Raw genomic sequence first — 16,001 nt, forward strand, 5'->3', positions numbered from 1 at the left:
CCTGCCCCCTCCCCTCCCCTTCCCTTCCCCTTCCCCTTCCCCTTCCCCTTCAGTGGCTTCAGCTCCACCCCTAGCTGGGCCCTCAGCAGCCTCAGACCCTGCCATCCCCACCCACAGCCCTATGTCCAGCCCCGGTGCTTCCTCTCTGCCTCTCAAGAACATTCCCCTGTCCTTCCCTCTGCCGAGCCTGTCATCTTCAGGGTTGGCTCAAGTCCCTCTTCCACACCCTGTCCCCTGGGGTCCTTCTCTCCAAAGGCCTGATGCACGCAGGCCCATCCTGGTCCTACTCTGAGCCCGGGCCTGAGGCCAGCGCCAGTGCCAGCTTTCTCCCCAGTGAGGAGAACAGTTCCTCTAGGGCTGGCAGTCATCTGCGTCCCCCTATCTGAGGGTGCAGCCTGCACCTGCCACTCACACACTTCCCGGGTCCCTCCAGGCCCTTGGCCTGAAAGGGGTGGCTGGGGTGGGGATGGGGTCGGAGGTCTGCACGGAGCAGGTGGGGCGACAGGGTCAGAGGTCTGCGTGGAGCAGGCGTGGGGAGCGGGTGAGAGGGCTGCACGGAGTGGGTGTGGGGATGGGGTCAGAGTCTGCACAGAGGAGGCATGGAGTAGGCATGGACCCGGCTCCCTGGGCAGTGTGCTGAGCTCCCAGTTCCTGGCCCTGTGTACGCTGAAGCCCTCCCTGGTGGTGGAGCTGGCAAGAGACCTGCTGGAGTTCCTGGGCAGCGTGAACGGCCTCCGCAGCAGGGCGAGCCTCGTCACAAGCGTGGTAAGGCGGGCGCTGGCCTCCCCTGGCTGCTCCTGACCCAAGAGGCCTGGGTGGGGGCTGAACTCTGTCCCCGGGCCTAGGTGTGGGCCGTCGGCGAGTACCTATCTGTGGCCTACGATCGGAGGTGCACTGTGGAGCAGATCAACAAGTTCTTCGAAGCCCTGGAGGCCCTGCTGTTCGAGGTCACCCAGTGCCGCCCCTCTGCTGCCCTGCCCAGGTGTCCCCCCAAGGTGGTCACTGCGCTGATGACCACACTGACGAAGCTGGCCTCCCGGAGCCAAGACCTGATCCCCAGGTGCCTGGTCGGGGAGGGAGAGAAGCCTCCTGGCTTTCCTGGGGAAGAGACGTGGCTTCTGAGGTCTTCCCGTCCAGATGTCTTGAAATGGTGGCAGCAGCGCAGGTCCTGAGTGGGCCCTGCTGAGCTAAAGCCACTGCTGGGCGCTTCAGGGCCTGGTCCCTCCACACAGACCCCTGTCCCTGGGAGGGGAACATCTGCAGCTGACAGTAGGGACCCTCTTCCCCAGGGCCTCTCTGTTGCTGTCAAAGATGAGGACCCTGACTCAGAGTCCAGCCACCAGCTCCATGCACAGCAAGGAGGGTGCGGAAGCCATCTGCACCCGGGCCACGGAGCTGCTGACCCTGCTGAAGATGCCCAGTGTGGCCCAGTTTGTGCTCACACCCAGCACGGAGGTGTGCAGCCCCCGATATCACCGCGATGTCAACACGGCCCTGCCCCTGGCCTTGCGCACGGTCAGCCGGCTGGTGGAGAGGGAGGCCGGCCTCCTGCCGGGATGAAGGGACAGCGGCCAGGGACGCCGGTGCAGATGAAGAGGGTGAGGGAGTCTTGGGAGAGGAGGCAAGGCCCAGGGTGGGCTTGGCACCCTCAGAGACCCATGGGGCTGGCCCCTGCTCACCCTCTGGGCTTTGTCTCCGAGCCTTTCTCTCCCAGGCAACGCTGAGCTCAGCTGAGCTGAGGGGAGCCATGGAGCGGCTCTGATTGGAGGCTGAGGCTCTGATTGGAGGCTGAGGCCCTGTGGCCAGGCTGGGTGGAGGCTGCTGGGGCTGTTTCCTAGTCTTTGTTTTTGGACAGTTTAGGGGCAGAAAGAGCTGCAGTAAAAATAAATGCCTTTAATAAGCGTCTGTGTGAAGAGTGCGCAATCAGTTCCCTTACCTGCCTTGTACCCTGGGGAGAGGGCCAGGGACCGGAGCTCCTGCAGCTGCTGCCAGTCCTGGGGGCTCAGCCGGGTGCGCCGCTGCTGCAGAAACCAGGTCATTTGTGCACAGCCCAGAAGGCAGTGACGCGAGTTCCCGGGGGTGGTCACCGCGCTGGGTGGTGCGCTTGGTCAGTGCCCCTTTTGATGCCCTTGAATAGCTTGAAGATGGAGGAAAGGGGCCGGGGAGGGCTGCAGGCGCTGTCGCCTGTGCAGGCTGCAGCCTCTGGCCATTCGGAGGGAAAGTCCCAGGGAGCCACCTGAGTGGAGCTCAGAGCACTGGATTCGTGCGAAGGGGAGGTGCCTGGTTGTGCGGCCCCGGCCCCGCCACCTTCCTGGGCCTTGTGCTCCTACCCGCTGGGCCATCGAGGCACAGCTGCGTCCCACGTTCCGCCCGGTGCCTGGGACGGGCTCAGCCGCCAGGGGGCGCCGCCGCCCCGCGAGCCTCACGTCCCGCCCCAGACTCACCCCCGGCTCTGGCTCCGCCCTCGGTCCCCGCTTTTGCTCTGGCCCCGCCCACCTCCCTCCGGCCTCGGCCCCGTCCCCGGTCCCCCATCGCTCCGCCGCTAAGAAACCACGAGCTGAAGGCGGCTGCGGGGTCCTACCCCTCGCCCAGCCTCAGGACTACGGAGGGGGCGAGTGACGCGCAAGGGGCGGAGCCGGGGACACCGTGCAGGTCCAGGAGCTCCCCAGATACCCGGGCCGAACCCGCGGGGTCCTCACCGCCAGGTTCCAGCCCAGGAGGCGCTCGCCCGCCCCGCAGCCTGGGCCTGGGGTCGCGTTCTGAGCTCCAGGGCGAGTGGTGTCCCCCGCGGCGGGAGTGCCCAGGACAGCCCAGGGTCGCTGAGCTGGGGTCGCAGGAAAGGCTGGCGCTGGCAGGCGCTTCCTTCGGCAGCGCTGTGTTTGTGTTTCCACGTGGAAACACAGCAGTGCACGTGTAGAACTGTGCACATCAGGACGTGAGTGCACAGGTGCATGCACGTGCGCGGGTTTCGGGATCGCTTCCCCGCGCGGTGCACGACCCAGTCTGCAGCAGGGGGTGTGGGGGCGCTGCTGGGCCCATCCTGAAGCTCAGAGAGCGCGGGGCTGCCCCTAGCCTAGCCTCGGAATGAGTCTCCCACTGAGTCCTCAGCTCCCCTCCTGCCCTGGGGTGGGGCTTCCCTGACCGGAAGGCGTCGGGGCTGCCCTGGCTCCCAGCTCCCAGGCACTCATGGGGCCACCGCCCAGGCCAGCTGGTGCTGAGTCCGCAGCCCATGCAACTGCGCCCGGCTTAGGACGGGGAGTGTGGTTTGCGGGGCCGTCCCACTCATCTGAGTGACAAAAAGGAGCTCATGGCCACAGGCCTCCAAGGGCACGACCCCAGCCCAGGGAGGAGCGGCCTCCAGGTGGCTTCCAGGAGGCAACTGGGAAAGGGGCAAAGCTCACCAGCTCTCAACTTTTTTAAAACATAAACGTTGAAATTTTAGAATAGTCTCAGATTTACAGAAAAGATGATGAAGCTTAGAAACATTATATGCTAAGTGAAAGAATCCAGACCCAAGGCCACATACTGCATGACTCATGTCAGAGGCGTGGGAACCAGAGCAACTCCATCTTGAATAGGGGTTGGGTAAAACCAGGCTGAGACCTGCATTCCCAGGAGGATAGGCGTTCTTAGGGGATGAGACAGGAGGTCAGCGCAAGGTACAGGTTCAAGATACAGGTCCTGAAGACGCTCCTGATAAAACAGGATGCTGTAGAGAAGCTGCAACCACGGGTGCAGCTTCTGCACCAAGACAGCAACCACGGTGATCTCCAGTCATCCTCGCTGCTCATTAGCTGCTAATTATCATGCATTAGCATGCTAAAAGACACTCCCACCAGCGCAGTGACAGTTTCCAAATGCCATGGCAACGTCAGGAAGTTACCCTATGTAGTCTAAAAAGGGAAAGGACCCTCAGTTCCAGGAAATCTTCATCCCTTTCCTAGAAAACTCATGAATAATCCACCCCTTGTTTAGCATATAATCAAGAAATAACTATAAGTCTACTCAGTCTAGCAGCTCATGCTGCTGCTCTCCCTATGGAGTGGCCATTGTTCTTTTTCTTTTTTGTTTTGAGATGGAATCTTGCTCTGTCACCCAGACTGGAGTGCAGTGGCACGATCTCAGCTCACTGCACCCTCTGCCTCCCAGGTTCAAGTGATTCTCCTGCCTCAGCCTCCCAAGTAGTTGGGATTACAGGCGCGTGCCACCATGCCCAGCTAATTTTTGTATTTTTGGTAGAGACAGGGTTTCACCATGTTGGCCAGGCTGGTCTCGAATTTCTGACGTCCCGCCTCGGTCTCCCAAAGTGCTGGGATTATAGGCATGAGCCACTGCACCTGGCCGATTGTTTTGTTTCTTTACTTTCTTAATAAACTTGCTTTCACTTTATGGACTTGCCCTGAATTTTTCCTTGCTCGAGGTTCGAGAACCTTCTTTTGGGGTCTGAATCAGGACCCTTTTCTGATAACACATGGAGTATCCACAAGAGGTGTAGCCACAGAGGCAGAAAGTGGGTTCGTGGTTGCCAGGGCCTAGGGGCAGAAGGGAATGGGGAGGTATGTTTTCCCCTTGGGAAGTGACAACAATGTTTTAAAACTAGACAGTGGTGATGGTTGCATAACACTGTGAACGTGCTACTTGCCATTGAATTATAACTTTAAATAGTTAACTGTATGTGAATTTCATTTTAATTTAAAAAGTGGTGACAACTGAATATGTACAAAGCATAACTGGTATATTAATAGTAACAAGTCAATGTCAGTTTTCAGGTTTTGCTGCCATGCAGCAGTGGGAGAAGTTGGTGGAGGTACACGGGACTCTGCTATTTTTGCAGCTGCCTTTGGATCTATAATTATGTCAAAATAAAATGCTTTTTAAAACACAAAAACAGGCCGGGCGCAGTGGCTCACGCCTGTTATCCCAGCACTTTGGGAGGCCGAGGCAGGCAGATCACCTGAGGTCAGGAGTTTTGAGACTAGCCTGGCCAAGCTGGTGAAACCTGGTCTCTACTAAAAATACAAAAATTAGCTGGGTGTGGTGGCGGGTGCCTGTAATCCCAGTCAGGAGGCTGAGGCAGGAGAATCACTTGAACCTGGGAGGCGGAGGTTGCAGTGAGCCGTATTGCACCATTGCACTTCAGCCTGGGTGACAAGAGTGAAACTCCATTAAAAAAAACAAACAAACCCAAAAAACAAAACACCCATAAGAAGTGTTACTTTTCAAAGTGTGTGGATTGTCTGGAGCCCGGCTGAGAAGTTGTTCTGTTCTGTATTTTTTTTTTTTTTTTTTTTTTTTTTTTTTTAAGTAGAGACGGGGTTTCACCGTGTTAGCCAGGATGGTTTCGATCTCCTGACCTCGTGATCCGCCCGTCTCGGTCTCCCAAAGTGCTGGGATTACAGGCTTGAGCCACCGCGCCCGGCCGAAGTTGTTCTGTTCTACGTGGTGTCCGTGGGATCACTCGTGGGACTGCATTCGCCTGGATGCTCAGCACACACAGTGGCAGCCCTCAAGAGTCCTGCACCTCAGCTGGGCACTTCAGCGGCCAGGGGCTGGCTGGGGGCCTCCCGGACTTCACCGGGCCTCCCTTCCTTGGGTTGAAGCCAAGAACTTCCTTCCACGGATGCTGAGTTCCAGGAGCATGAAAATAGAAGCCAAAGGCCCTTGAGTCTGGCTTGGAAGTCCCAGAATATCACTTATGCTGCATCCTATTGTTTGGAGCAAGTCAGAAGGTCGGAGAATATTGCAGAGAAGAGATAAGCCCCTTCTCTTTGTGGGAGGAACTGTTGGTGGCCACTTTTGGAAATGCCTTGCCACTCTCTTTCCTCTGGCCACTACAGTCCACACCCCTCCCACATAAAAAATATACTCAACCCCCTTCCACTGTAAGGCATCAAATCAGAGTCCAGGATCCTGGGATCTGCACCAGGTCCAGAAATGCAGACGGTCCAGAGCTGTGAGACATTCTCAGCAGTGCTAACACACACGCTGTGGGAATTCTAGGAAAAGAAAGAGAACAAGGCCAGGCACGGTGGCTCATGCCTGTAATCCCAGGACTTTGGGAGGTCAAGGTGGGCAGATCACTTGATGTCAGTTCGAAATCAGCCTGGCCAACATGGTGAAACGCCGTCTCTACTAAAAATACTAAATTAAAATTAGCCAGGCGTGGTGGCATGTGCCTGTAATCCCAGCTACTCAGGAGACTGAGGCAGGAGAATTGCTTGAACCTGGGAAGCGGAGGCTGCAGTGAGCTGAGATTGCACCACTGCACTCCAGCCTGGGTGACTGAGCGAGACTGTCTCATAAAAAAGTTAAATAAATATTTATGAAAGATATGAATATATTACATATAATATATAATATATAAATTATTATAAAAATTATTATATATATAACATCTTAAATATATATACACACACATTATATATATATATATTTTATCCAGTATTTTTGGAACCTGGCAGTGGTCGCCTTTTGGAGCTAGGCGCAATGGGGTGCCGCACACAGAACTGGGGTGGACGCGCTGCACCTCCCAGTAGCGCACACCAGGGGGCAGCGTGGGGCTGCACGAGGCCCAGGGCCTGGGACGGACCCAGGACACCAATTTGGGGACCCCGCGCGGACCTCTGTCCCCGTGAGGGGAGCATCTGCAACTGACTGGCCGGGACCCTCTTCCCCAGGGTCTCTCTGTTGCTATCAAAGATGACCCTGGGCCACCAGTTCCACCACAGCGAGGAGGGCACGGAAGCCGCCCGCACCCAGTCCACAGAGCTGCTAACCCTGCTGAAGATGCCCAGCTACCCGCGCTGTCACCGCGAGGCCGGTCCTGCGCACGGTCAGCTGGCTGGTGGAGAGGGACGCGGGCCTCCTGCCCAGGTTAGGGCCGGAGGGCGAGGATTAAGGGCCTGGGGCCACCAGCCTGGTATTAGGGCCAAGCTGGTGGCTTTCTTAGGGGACAGGAACTCGGGAGGGAGCAGGAGTCCTGAGAGAGGAGGCAGGGCCCAGGGTGGGCTTGGCGCCTCAGAGACCATCAGGCCTGTCCACTTTCCAACCCCTGGGTGTCTAGACCTTTCTCTGGGGCCTGTGCTGAGCAGCGGGATCAGAAGCCCAGTGGCCTCTGTGCCATGTCTGGTCCCTGCTCCAGCTGTGAGGGGCTCCTGGAGCTGCTTCCGGCAGTGCCCTGTGTCTGGGCGGGGCGGGGGCAGGGAGAATCGGTTCAGATGATCCCCTGATGACAGTAGTTGCTGCATTCTCCCGTGCCGGTGGCAGGCAGAGGCCACAGGCCTGCAGCCCCTCCGAGCAGCCCACGCCTGCTCCCCGAGATGAGACCCCAGCAGGCCACCCTCTAAGAACGGGAAAAATAGTTTATTGAATCCGTACTTCTCCATTAAAGTCTTTAAACATAAAAGCTCTGTAACAAACATCACAACGTCGCGTCATCTGCCATATAAATAAAACCTACACTGAGATGCACGTTATCAACAGGCGTGTCCCCAAGGTGAGGCTCCCCACCTGGGACCCGACTTGGTCAGTTACAAAACAGGGACGAAGGTGGGAGGAAGCGCCGTGTCACCGGGCAGGACCGGGCGCGGGGAGTGTGGGGGTGTCCTCGCCGTCCCCCTAGGGGGGCGTGCGGAAATGGATCTTCTTGGCTGTTTCCACGTCAGACTTGGCAACCAGGAACCGCATCTTCTTCCCGCCGTGACGGATCAGGTCCACGGCTCTGAAATCCATGCCAGAAGTGGGGGTGGGCAGGAGGGCACCAGGGGAGCCCCACAGGGTGCAGCCAGGCCTCTCCTGCTACCCCAGGTCCCCTCCCCTGAGCAGGGCATCTGGGAGGAAGGGCGGGGCGTGCATGTGGTAGGGGTACCTCAGGTAGCCGAGGCCCAGGAGGCTGCTGCCGTTCACCTCCAGGATACGGTCCCCCAGCGACAGGCGTCCGTCGGCCGCTGCGGGGCTGCCCGGGAGCAGGGTCTGGATGTAGAGCCCGGGGGCGCCCAGACGTGTGTGCTGGGGACAAGCACAGGCCTCAGAGCTCTGCAGGCCCCTGACTCTCACTGTCTCCAGCAAGGACCCCCGCAGTCCCTCCCTTGGCACCTACAGGCCCCTACCTGGCATCCAGCCAGGCCCACGCATGGTTTCACGTGTCCCTCCAGAAAAGCAGTGGACACCACTGTCCCTACAGGCCCAGGACAGACCCCAAAGGCTTGAGGACAGAGGCAAGAGACAGCAGGCCCGGGGACATGGCCGTTGGACAGGCCAGGTCCTCTGTCTCAGCTGCAGGGACCACCCCACTCTCCTCCCCGAAGGCCTTCCTGTAGCCATGTGGCCATGCAAGCTGCAGCCAGGCTCGCATGAACGGGAGAAGCCAGGCAGCCTGCACGGGGGTGGGGCGGGGGTCCTGGGCCACTCACCATCCCGTCGATCAGGCCCATCCCTAGCCCGGAGGGGCCTCGTTCCAGCTCCACAGTGAAGACGTAGCAGAAGTCCTCAGTGCTGGAGCTGCAACTGGATGGGGCTGGAGGGGACTCGTCCTCAGGGGCTGCAGAGTCTCCTGGGTGGGGGCCGGGAAAGGTGGGTGGGAGTGAGGCGCCAGGAGTCAGGACGAGGAATAGGATGTCCTGGCCTGGCTGCCTCTGCAGGAGGTCAGGGACTGGACGGCCTCCTGTGGCTCCCAGGAGACACTGTTCAGGCACAATGTGACCAGCAACCCAGACACTAGGGTCGGGGTCTGCCTGTGAACGACACCCCCACGTCCCCTGAAGGAGCACCTCAGTCCCCGCCCCTCGCAGCCCCAGGACACTGGCGCCTCTGGGGGAAGGCTGTTTTCCGGCTCGAGGGCCCCAAGTGGTTCTGTGCTGCCTCCTCAGCAATCTCTGCCCTTCTTCCTCCTCCTCCCTCCACACCCAGATGTGACCATGTGCACCCCGAGGGTTCCCACTGCTGACCAGACCGGGGCCCCAGGCCCTAGCCCAGCCCAGCGCAAGCACCTGCCCTGAGGGCCACCGGCTGCTGCCCTCTCCATAATGGCGATCCCGCCATGGGGGGCACTTGGGTCAGAGACGAGCTGTGCCCCTGAGCAGGTGGCCTGCCTGGGACCCAGCTCTGCCAAGTGGCCCCAAGCCACAGGGGACACTCTGAACTCTACACACGCACCCAGGACACTTCACTCCTGCAGGGCACACCCAACCCCCTCACACGAGGCCAGGGCTGGTTGGGCTGCCTCACCCTCAGTGCCCTCCCCAGCCTAGCCCGGCTGCGCACGCACACTCATGCACACATACATGCACACCATGCACACACGTGCAAGCACGCCCATGCACACACACCCATGCGCACAGATGCACACACAGTGCACACCAGGCAGACACCGCAGGCCACACAGAGAATGGACCACCAAGCACGATCCACGGCAAACACATGCACCACGCACCAGCAGCACCCATGCACCGCTGTAGAACACACCTATCCACACGCACAAGCACACAGGCACACACAGGCACACACAGGCACACACAGGCCCTGCCCCAGAGGGCTCCAGCTCCACCTCCTCCCTGAAGACCTCTGGGTTCCCCCCAGCACATCCTCTCCACTGGCTCAGACATCCCTTCCTCCGTCCGGTGCAGGAGTGACTCTGAGCCGCTTTCTGGACCCTTTCTCTCCCAGATCACAGTGAGTAACTGCCCAGGACGTGTCAGTGACTAAGCGACCGTGTGGCCCAGCTCCTGGGGGGCTGAGCTGCCCTGAGTCCTCTCCATCTGGCCCCATCCCAGGTTGCAGGTGTCTGTGGGATAGGTAGTGAAAGCCAGGACCCCAAGGGTGGAATGACCCCAGGGGACGGGCCATCACGGTGCTGTGTGGGTCTGGGGTGGGTTTCCGCTTGAGCAACAGGCAGGCCTCACCTTCCAGAGCTGCACTCCGGAGGCCGCTGGGTCCGTTCCTCTGCCTTTCTGGGAGCGCTTTTCCGCAGGGGCCGCCGGACTCTGCCCAGTCGGGGTCCCCAGGCTCAGGGCTGAGTGGAGTGCTGGGAGGCGTGAGCAAGCAGGACGAGTCCGTGTGCGGGGGGCCAGCCTGGGAGCCCCCATGGCTGGGTTGCCTTCCAGGGGGTGCCTGTGCCCAGGGAGCCCCCCTCAAGGGAAGAGTACGCTCTGGAGCAGCTTCCCGGGCTGCTGGGCCAGGGTCCCTGGAAGCCAGGGGGCAGCTCGGGGCCTCTGGATGCCCGTCAGGGATCGCGTGGTGCATACCCTGGGGAGAGGAAGGGTGACAGCTCAGGCAGAGGAGAGGTGGCCCGGTGGGTACAGCACTCGGGCAACTGGGCAGCCTGCAGGCAAAAGGGCCACCAGGCTGCGGGGGCAGAGGTCAGAAAAGGACTCCTGGCAGCCTGTGCAGCCTGAGACGTGCAAGAGGCAAAGGGCTTCCCCGCCATCGGTAAGCACGGCCTGCAGACCAGGACTCCTCGGGTTCCCAGAGCTCTGGCCAGCTGTCCCCACCCCAGCTTCCAGGCCCTCTCCTGTCCTCCTGCACCTGGGGGCACGCTGTCTGGGCCCCCTCCCCAGGTACCTCAGGGCACGCTGGATGAGTCCCCTCCCTGGGTACTTGGGGCACGCTTGCTGGGTCCCCCTCCCCGGGTACCTTGAGACACGCTGGATGGGTCCCCTCCCCGGGTACCTCGGGGCACGCTGGCTGGGGGGCCCCACTGCCAGGGCTGCCGGGACTGGCTCTGCTCCGCAGGCCCCACAGAAAGTGGCGGATGTACAGCAGGTGCTGGTAGATGCTGTCGTCCAGGCAGTCGGCTTCCAAGTCCACCTGGAAGCCCTCGCTGGGCAGGACGATGGGTGGGGGGTTCTCGTAGGACTCCAGGACATCCTCTGTGGGGCAGAGAGGATGCCCGTGATGGCCACAGGAGAAGCTGCCTCCCTCACCAGGCCACCCCGCCCAACGGTGTGGGAACCCAGGGGCCAGCAGATTGAGCTCTGAGTCCCCTGACCTGTGGACACAGGAGGCTGGGATCCTGGCCACAGTAACTGGCCCCACCCTAGGACTCATCCCTTCTGAATCCTCGCTGACCACCCGGTGTGACGTCTGAGCTGCTCAGGACTGAGAACAAGGCCTTGTAGCCAGGAACCCTCCCGCACCACTGAGCGGCTCCGCACTGGGTCTGTCTCTGCCTCACTGGTTTCCAGTGGTGTCCCCGGGTAACTGGAGCTCCCCCAGCTCCACTGAGCTGGATGCAAGCTCCTCCCAGGTGCTGCTAGGGCCGGAGCCGACTGCCTCCCTGTAGGAATCATGGGACATAAATGGCCTGTGTGCGGGCTGTTCTCTGTCCCCTGGAACGCGAGCACTTTTCAGGCGACGAGAGAGTGTGTGCATACCGAGCTCCTAGCCCCTAGCACAGAATTCAGGCCACAGAAATGAATCAATGAGGAGGGAGGACTTAGAAGGTGTCAGGTGGAGCCAGGGGTCCTGTTCAGAGACGTTCTCCAGGCCCAGTGCCAGGTGACCGGGGGCCGCGGAACGGCACCCCAGGCCCCGTCGGCTCTGTGCCTCCCACCATCCCGTACTCTGTTTTGTTGATGTGTTATACGTAATGCGAATGATGGGAGACGTGTGTATAATCTCACATTAAAATGCACCCCTGGTGGGCACGGTGCCTCACACCTGTAATCCCAGCACTTTTGGAGGCCCAGGCAGGCGGATCACCTGAGGTCAGGAGTTCGAGAGCAGCCTGGCCAACATGGTGAAACCTGGTCTCTACCAAAAATACAAAAATTAGCCAGGCATGGTGGCACGCACCTATAATCCCAGCTCCTTGGGAGACTGAGGCAGGAGAATCGCTTGAACCCAGGAGGCAGAGGTTGCAGTGAGCCAAGATCGCCCCACTGCACTCCAGCTTGGGTGACAGAGCGAGACTCTGTCTCGATCAATCAAGCAATAAAATGCATCATTGGTCGGGCATAGTGGCTCACGTCTGTAATCCCAGCACTTTGGGAGGCTGAGGTGGGTACATCACCTAGGTCAGGAGTTCGAGACCAGCCTGGCCAAGATGGTGAAACCCATCTCTGCTAGAAATAGAAAAATTAGCCAGGCATGGTGGCAAGCACCTGTGATCCTAGCTACTCTGGAGGCAGGAGAGTTGCTTGAACCTGGGAGGCGGAGGTTGCAGTGAGCTGAGACAGCGCCACTGCACTCTAGCCTGGATGACAGAGCGAGACTCTGTCTCAAAAAATAAATAAATAAATAAAAGATAAAATAAAATAAAATGCACCCCTATGTATGTGTGTACACATATACATGCACACAGACCCCTCCGTATGGACACGTGTGCGTGCGTGTGCACACACATGGCTCATGTGCTCAGGGATGCTTCCCCACGGCTGTGTGCCACCGCTGCTCCCTTCCTGGGCAGCCACACAACACGGGGAGGCCCCATCCTCCGGCTCCGTGAGGGAACGAGGGGGCCTTGGACCTGAGCCTGGAGTCTGGAACTTGGGCACGGACTCTCGGCTCCTTGACTCCCCTGCGGAGGAGGTCCCTGGATCCCCAGGTGGGGAGGGGCAGGGGTCCTCCCGGTGGAGGTTTCTCTAGGGAGGTCTCCAGGAGAGAGGGCCCCCACACTCCAGTTCACATGGGATGAGAGTGTGCTGCCTTCAGCCTCAGGGCGAGTCTCTGGAGTCCCCAGCCCTCTCCTGCCCCGGGGCAGAGCTTACCTGACCTGAAGGCCTCGGGGCTGTCCTGGGCCCCCGGCTCCCAGGTACTCACGGGGCCCATGGCCGAGGCCAGCTGGTAGTGAGTCAGCAGTCGGTGCAGCTGTGCTGGGCTCAGGGCAGGGAACGTGGCCCGCAGGGCTGTCCAGCTCATCTGGGTGACAAGAAGGAGCTCATGGTCACAGGTCTCTGGGTGCAGACCCCAGCCCAAGGAGGGATGGCCTCCATGGGTAGCCTGGGGGTAGCCAGCTGAGGGGCCCTGTGGTCCTCACTCCCACCAGGGATCATCTGTGAGAGGGACAGTGTCACTGCAGCAGTTCACCCCTGGCACTTCCTAGCGCAGTTGCTCCAGGGAGAGGCCGGCTGGTGCCATCGGGAACTCCCTGCCCAGGGAACCCACCCCTGCCTCAAGCAAGGGCCCGCCTCACATGGCAGCCGCCAACCAGAGAAACCACTACTGGGAAATGAACAGTAAAATCAGATTCCTGCCTCCAACAGTGTAAAAGAAGTCAATCAAGTCGGCTGAAAACCTGACTGGAAGGCAGGGGCATTCATCATTTAGGTGACAGGAGGCAGGGAAAGCATTTGTTTGTTTGGTTGGTTGGTTTTTGAGACAGAGTCTCACGCTGTCACCCAGGTTGGGGTGCAGTGGCTCAATCATAGCTCACCGCAGCCTTGACCTCCCAGGATCAAGTGATCCTGCACCTCAGCCTCCTGAGTAGCTGGGACCACAGGCTTGCACCATTATGTCCAGCTAGTTGGGTTTTTTTTTTTTTGTAGAGATGGGGGTCTCACTATGTTGGTCTCAAACTCCAGGCTGGTCTTAAATTCCTGGGCTCAAGTGATCCTCCTGCCTCAGCCTCCCAAAGTGTTGGAATTGCAGGTATGAGCCACTGCGCCTGGCCCAGGAAAACGTTTTAGGCAAGACAAAAAGCCTACACCGCAAGGAAAGGGTGGATTCCTTCAAGAAAATGAAACAGCCTCTGCAGCCCCGTGGGACCTCTGTCATCATCCTTCTGGGGTTCCCTTCCCTGGCTCCCAGCCAGTTCTTATTTTCTGGAATTCATTTCTTCAGCTCTCTGGTTTGTCCTGTTTCTACGGAATAAATCTTCTAGTAGCTTCCCAAAAGGGGCGCATCGCAGGAAAACGGCTGCCCTGCATGCTGGAACTGTCTTCACCTCCACCCTGGACTGGTCATCTGGCTGGCACAGAACTCCAGGTCAGAGGACATCACCATTCGGATTCTTCAGGTGCTGCTTTGTCCTGTGACTCCTGTGCTGCTCATCCAAAAGCATCCTGAGTGCAGATCTCCAGGATCTGCCTTGTACCGATTCTTGTCTGGAAGCCTGTGGGTTCTCTGTGCCCATCGTCCTGAAGTCCTGGGATGCTGAGTTTCGGTGCAAGCCCACTCTTGGTAGCAGCTCCTCCCCGCTGATGTGCGGGTCTGGAAACTGCCTGCACCTGCCTTCCCCGTGGTCTCCGCCCCTCTGCTGGCTCTTTCTGGACTCCCACTGTTTGGATGTTGGCCTCGCTGATGGGTCCCCTCTGTTCTCACCCTTGCTTCCTCTCTGTTTCTCTCCCATGTGTTTTTCTGCCCACATCCAGGGGCCTGGGCTGTGGCTACCAGATGTCCACACTGAAGGACAATCGGTGTCTCGGGCGTCGTGCGGGAGGGACGAGGGCACAGCACTGGCCGCCCCCCAGCCTTGGCATATCCTCCTCCAACACCGCCAGCCCCCACCACCACTTCAAGAAAGCCTCTGGTTTGCCCAGGGGTGGTTCTGTTTGACTGTGAGTTCCTAGAACCTTCTCTACTCCCACTTCTGTGCTTGGTCCAGAGTTGGTGTCAGAGGGGGCCAGAGGTTGGGGCCAAGAGATCAGCTTCAAGGGAACAGAACTCTCTCCCCTCCTCCTCCCTCTCCTCTCTCTCCCTGTCTCTCTCTCCCCTCCTCCTCCCTCTCCTCTCTCTCCCTCTGTCTCTCTCTCCCCTCCTTCCTTCCTCTCCTTCTCCCCCTCTCTCTCTCTCCCCTTCCTCCTCCCTCTCCTTCTCTCTCCCCTCCCTGCGTCTCTCTCCCCTCCCTCCTCCCTCTCCTTCTCCCTGTCCCTCCCTGTCTCTCTCCCCTCCCTCCTCCCTCTCCTCTCATTCCTCCCTGTCTCTCTCCCCTCCTCCTCCCTCTCCCTTTCTTCCTCCCTTCTCCTGCTCTCCTTCCCCCCTTCCTCTCCCCCCTCTTCCCTGTCTCTTTTTCTCCCTTCTTACTCCCTTCCCTACCCCCGCATCCCTCCGCCCTCTCTCTCTCCGCTCCTCACCCTCACTCTGGTGGTCCAGGGAGTTTTCTTCCCACCCGCTGCACAGCTTTTTATTTCTGCTTCCACAGTTTGATTTTCCAAGACTCCTCTTGTTCTCTCATGGATAGAATCTTATTATTATTTTATGGATATGATATATCTTGTCTTATTTTTATGAGGCTGTAAGTGACTTTTTCACTAAGCTTCTCCCTGAATTGTCTGTTTCAGGAGTCATCAAACTAGGACCAGCAAGGCCTATTTTATAGGGCCCCAAGCTAGAAATGGTTTTCACCTTTTTAAAGGGTTTGAGAAGAACAAAACAAAGAAGGAGGTGAGACAGAGACAGAAGCAGCCGCAAAGCCCGAAGTCCTCACAGCTTGGCTCTTTACAAGCAGCAGCCCGTGGCCCTGGTCTGCTCCTTCCAACGCCACCGTCTCTCCGCGTCTCCTTTAGACGCTCTGCTTAGGATGCCGGGCGCAGGGCGGGTGCTTCCCGGCCTCAGCAAGGGGAGGCCCGGCCGCTTCTGGAAGACCCTTGGCCCTGTCCCCAGCCTCCCCGGGCTGTCCCTGCCGACTCGGGCCTGACCATCTCCTGCAGGGGCGCTCGGGCCGGGCTGCCAAGCTGGGTGAGAGGCTGGGGCCTCCTTTCCAGCACGAGGTTCCTGCCCTCAGCTGGGCCTAGTTTCCCCAGCCAGGAGAACTCCTGTTTTCAACGTTCTAGAAATATCCCCGCCCAGCTGAGCAGGGAGAGGCAGAGATCCTGAGTATCGCTGCTGCCTCCTTTCTGTGCACACAGAAAACCACACATCTGACACACACAACCCAACCAGCTTCCCCCGAGGAACACGCCTGTGTACCCAGCCCCAAGAACAAGAACCAGAATGTGGGCCGGGGCAGCTTAGGAGCCCCCAGGGCCGTCCGGGCACCACGGCAGGTCCCGCCCCACTTTCAGCCCTGCAGACACGCTCCTCGCACCCGACTCCTTCAGCTCAACCTGCCCTTTCAGGAGTATTTT

General features: G+C 59.3%; 2 protein-coding genes across 10 annotated transcripts in view; one reads left to right on the forward strand and one right to left on the reverse strand.

Moving 5' to 3' along the window:
* Positions 1–1,901, forward strand: part of AP5Z1 (adaptor related protein complex 5 subunit zeta 1) — a 16,698-nt gene extending 14,797 nt beyond the window's left edge. For 3 of the 4 annotated variants that reach the window (XM_017894844.1, XM_017894855.1, XM_017894864.1), the window contains 3 exons: positions 633–765; positions 983–1,060; positions 1,290–1,901. In XM_017894844.1, the coding sequence (XP_017750333.1) occupies positions 633–765; positions 983–1,060; positions 1,290–1,724 (646 nt within the window). In that variant the 3' untranslated portion in view covers positions 1,725–1,901. Of the gene's footprint in view, positions 1–632; positions 766–845; positions 1,061–1,289 lie in introns of all 4 variants that reach the window. The other variant, XM_017894851.1, reaches the window with a different exon arrangement.
* Positions 1,902–7,343: 5,442 nt separating this feature from the next.
* RADIL (Rap associating with DIL domain) overlaps positions 7,344–16,001 on the reverse strand; it is an 81,793-nt gene continuing 73,135 nt past the window's right edge. For 4 of the 6 annotated variants that reach the window (XM_017894892.1, XM_017894875.1, XM_017894885.1 and 1 more), the window contains exons 10-15: positions 12,705–12,855; positions 10,630–10,865; positions 9,900–10,242; positions 8,412–8,551; positions 7,868–8,007; positions 7,344–7,720 (exon numbers count right to left, since the gene is read on the reverse strand). In XM_017894892.1, coding sequence (XP_017750381.1) covers positions 7,618–7,720; positions 7,868–8,007; positions 8,412–8,551; positions 9,900–10,242; positions 10,630–10,865; positions 12,705–12,855 — 1,113 coding nt within the window. In that variant the 3' untranslated portion in view covers positions 7,344–7,617. The remainder of the gene's footprint in view (positions 7,721–7,867; positions 8,008–8,411; positions 8,552–9,899; positions 10,243–10,629; positions 10,866–12,704; positions 12,856–16,001) is intronic. The other 2 variants (XM_017894903.1, XM_017894912.1) reach the window with 1 other exon arrangement.

This window comes from Rhinopithecus bieti, unplaced genomic scaffold (genome assembly GCF_001698545.2).
Source record: "Rhinopithecus bieti isolate Rb0 unplaced genomic scaffold, ASM169854v2 scaffold_1017, whole genome shotgun sequence".
Taxonomy (NCBI): domain Eukaryota; kingdom Metazoa; phylum Chordata; class Mammalia; order Primates; family Cercopithecidae; genus Rhinopithecus; species Rhinopithecus bieti.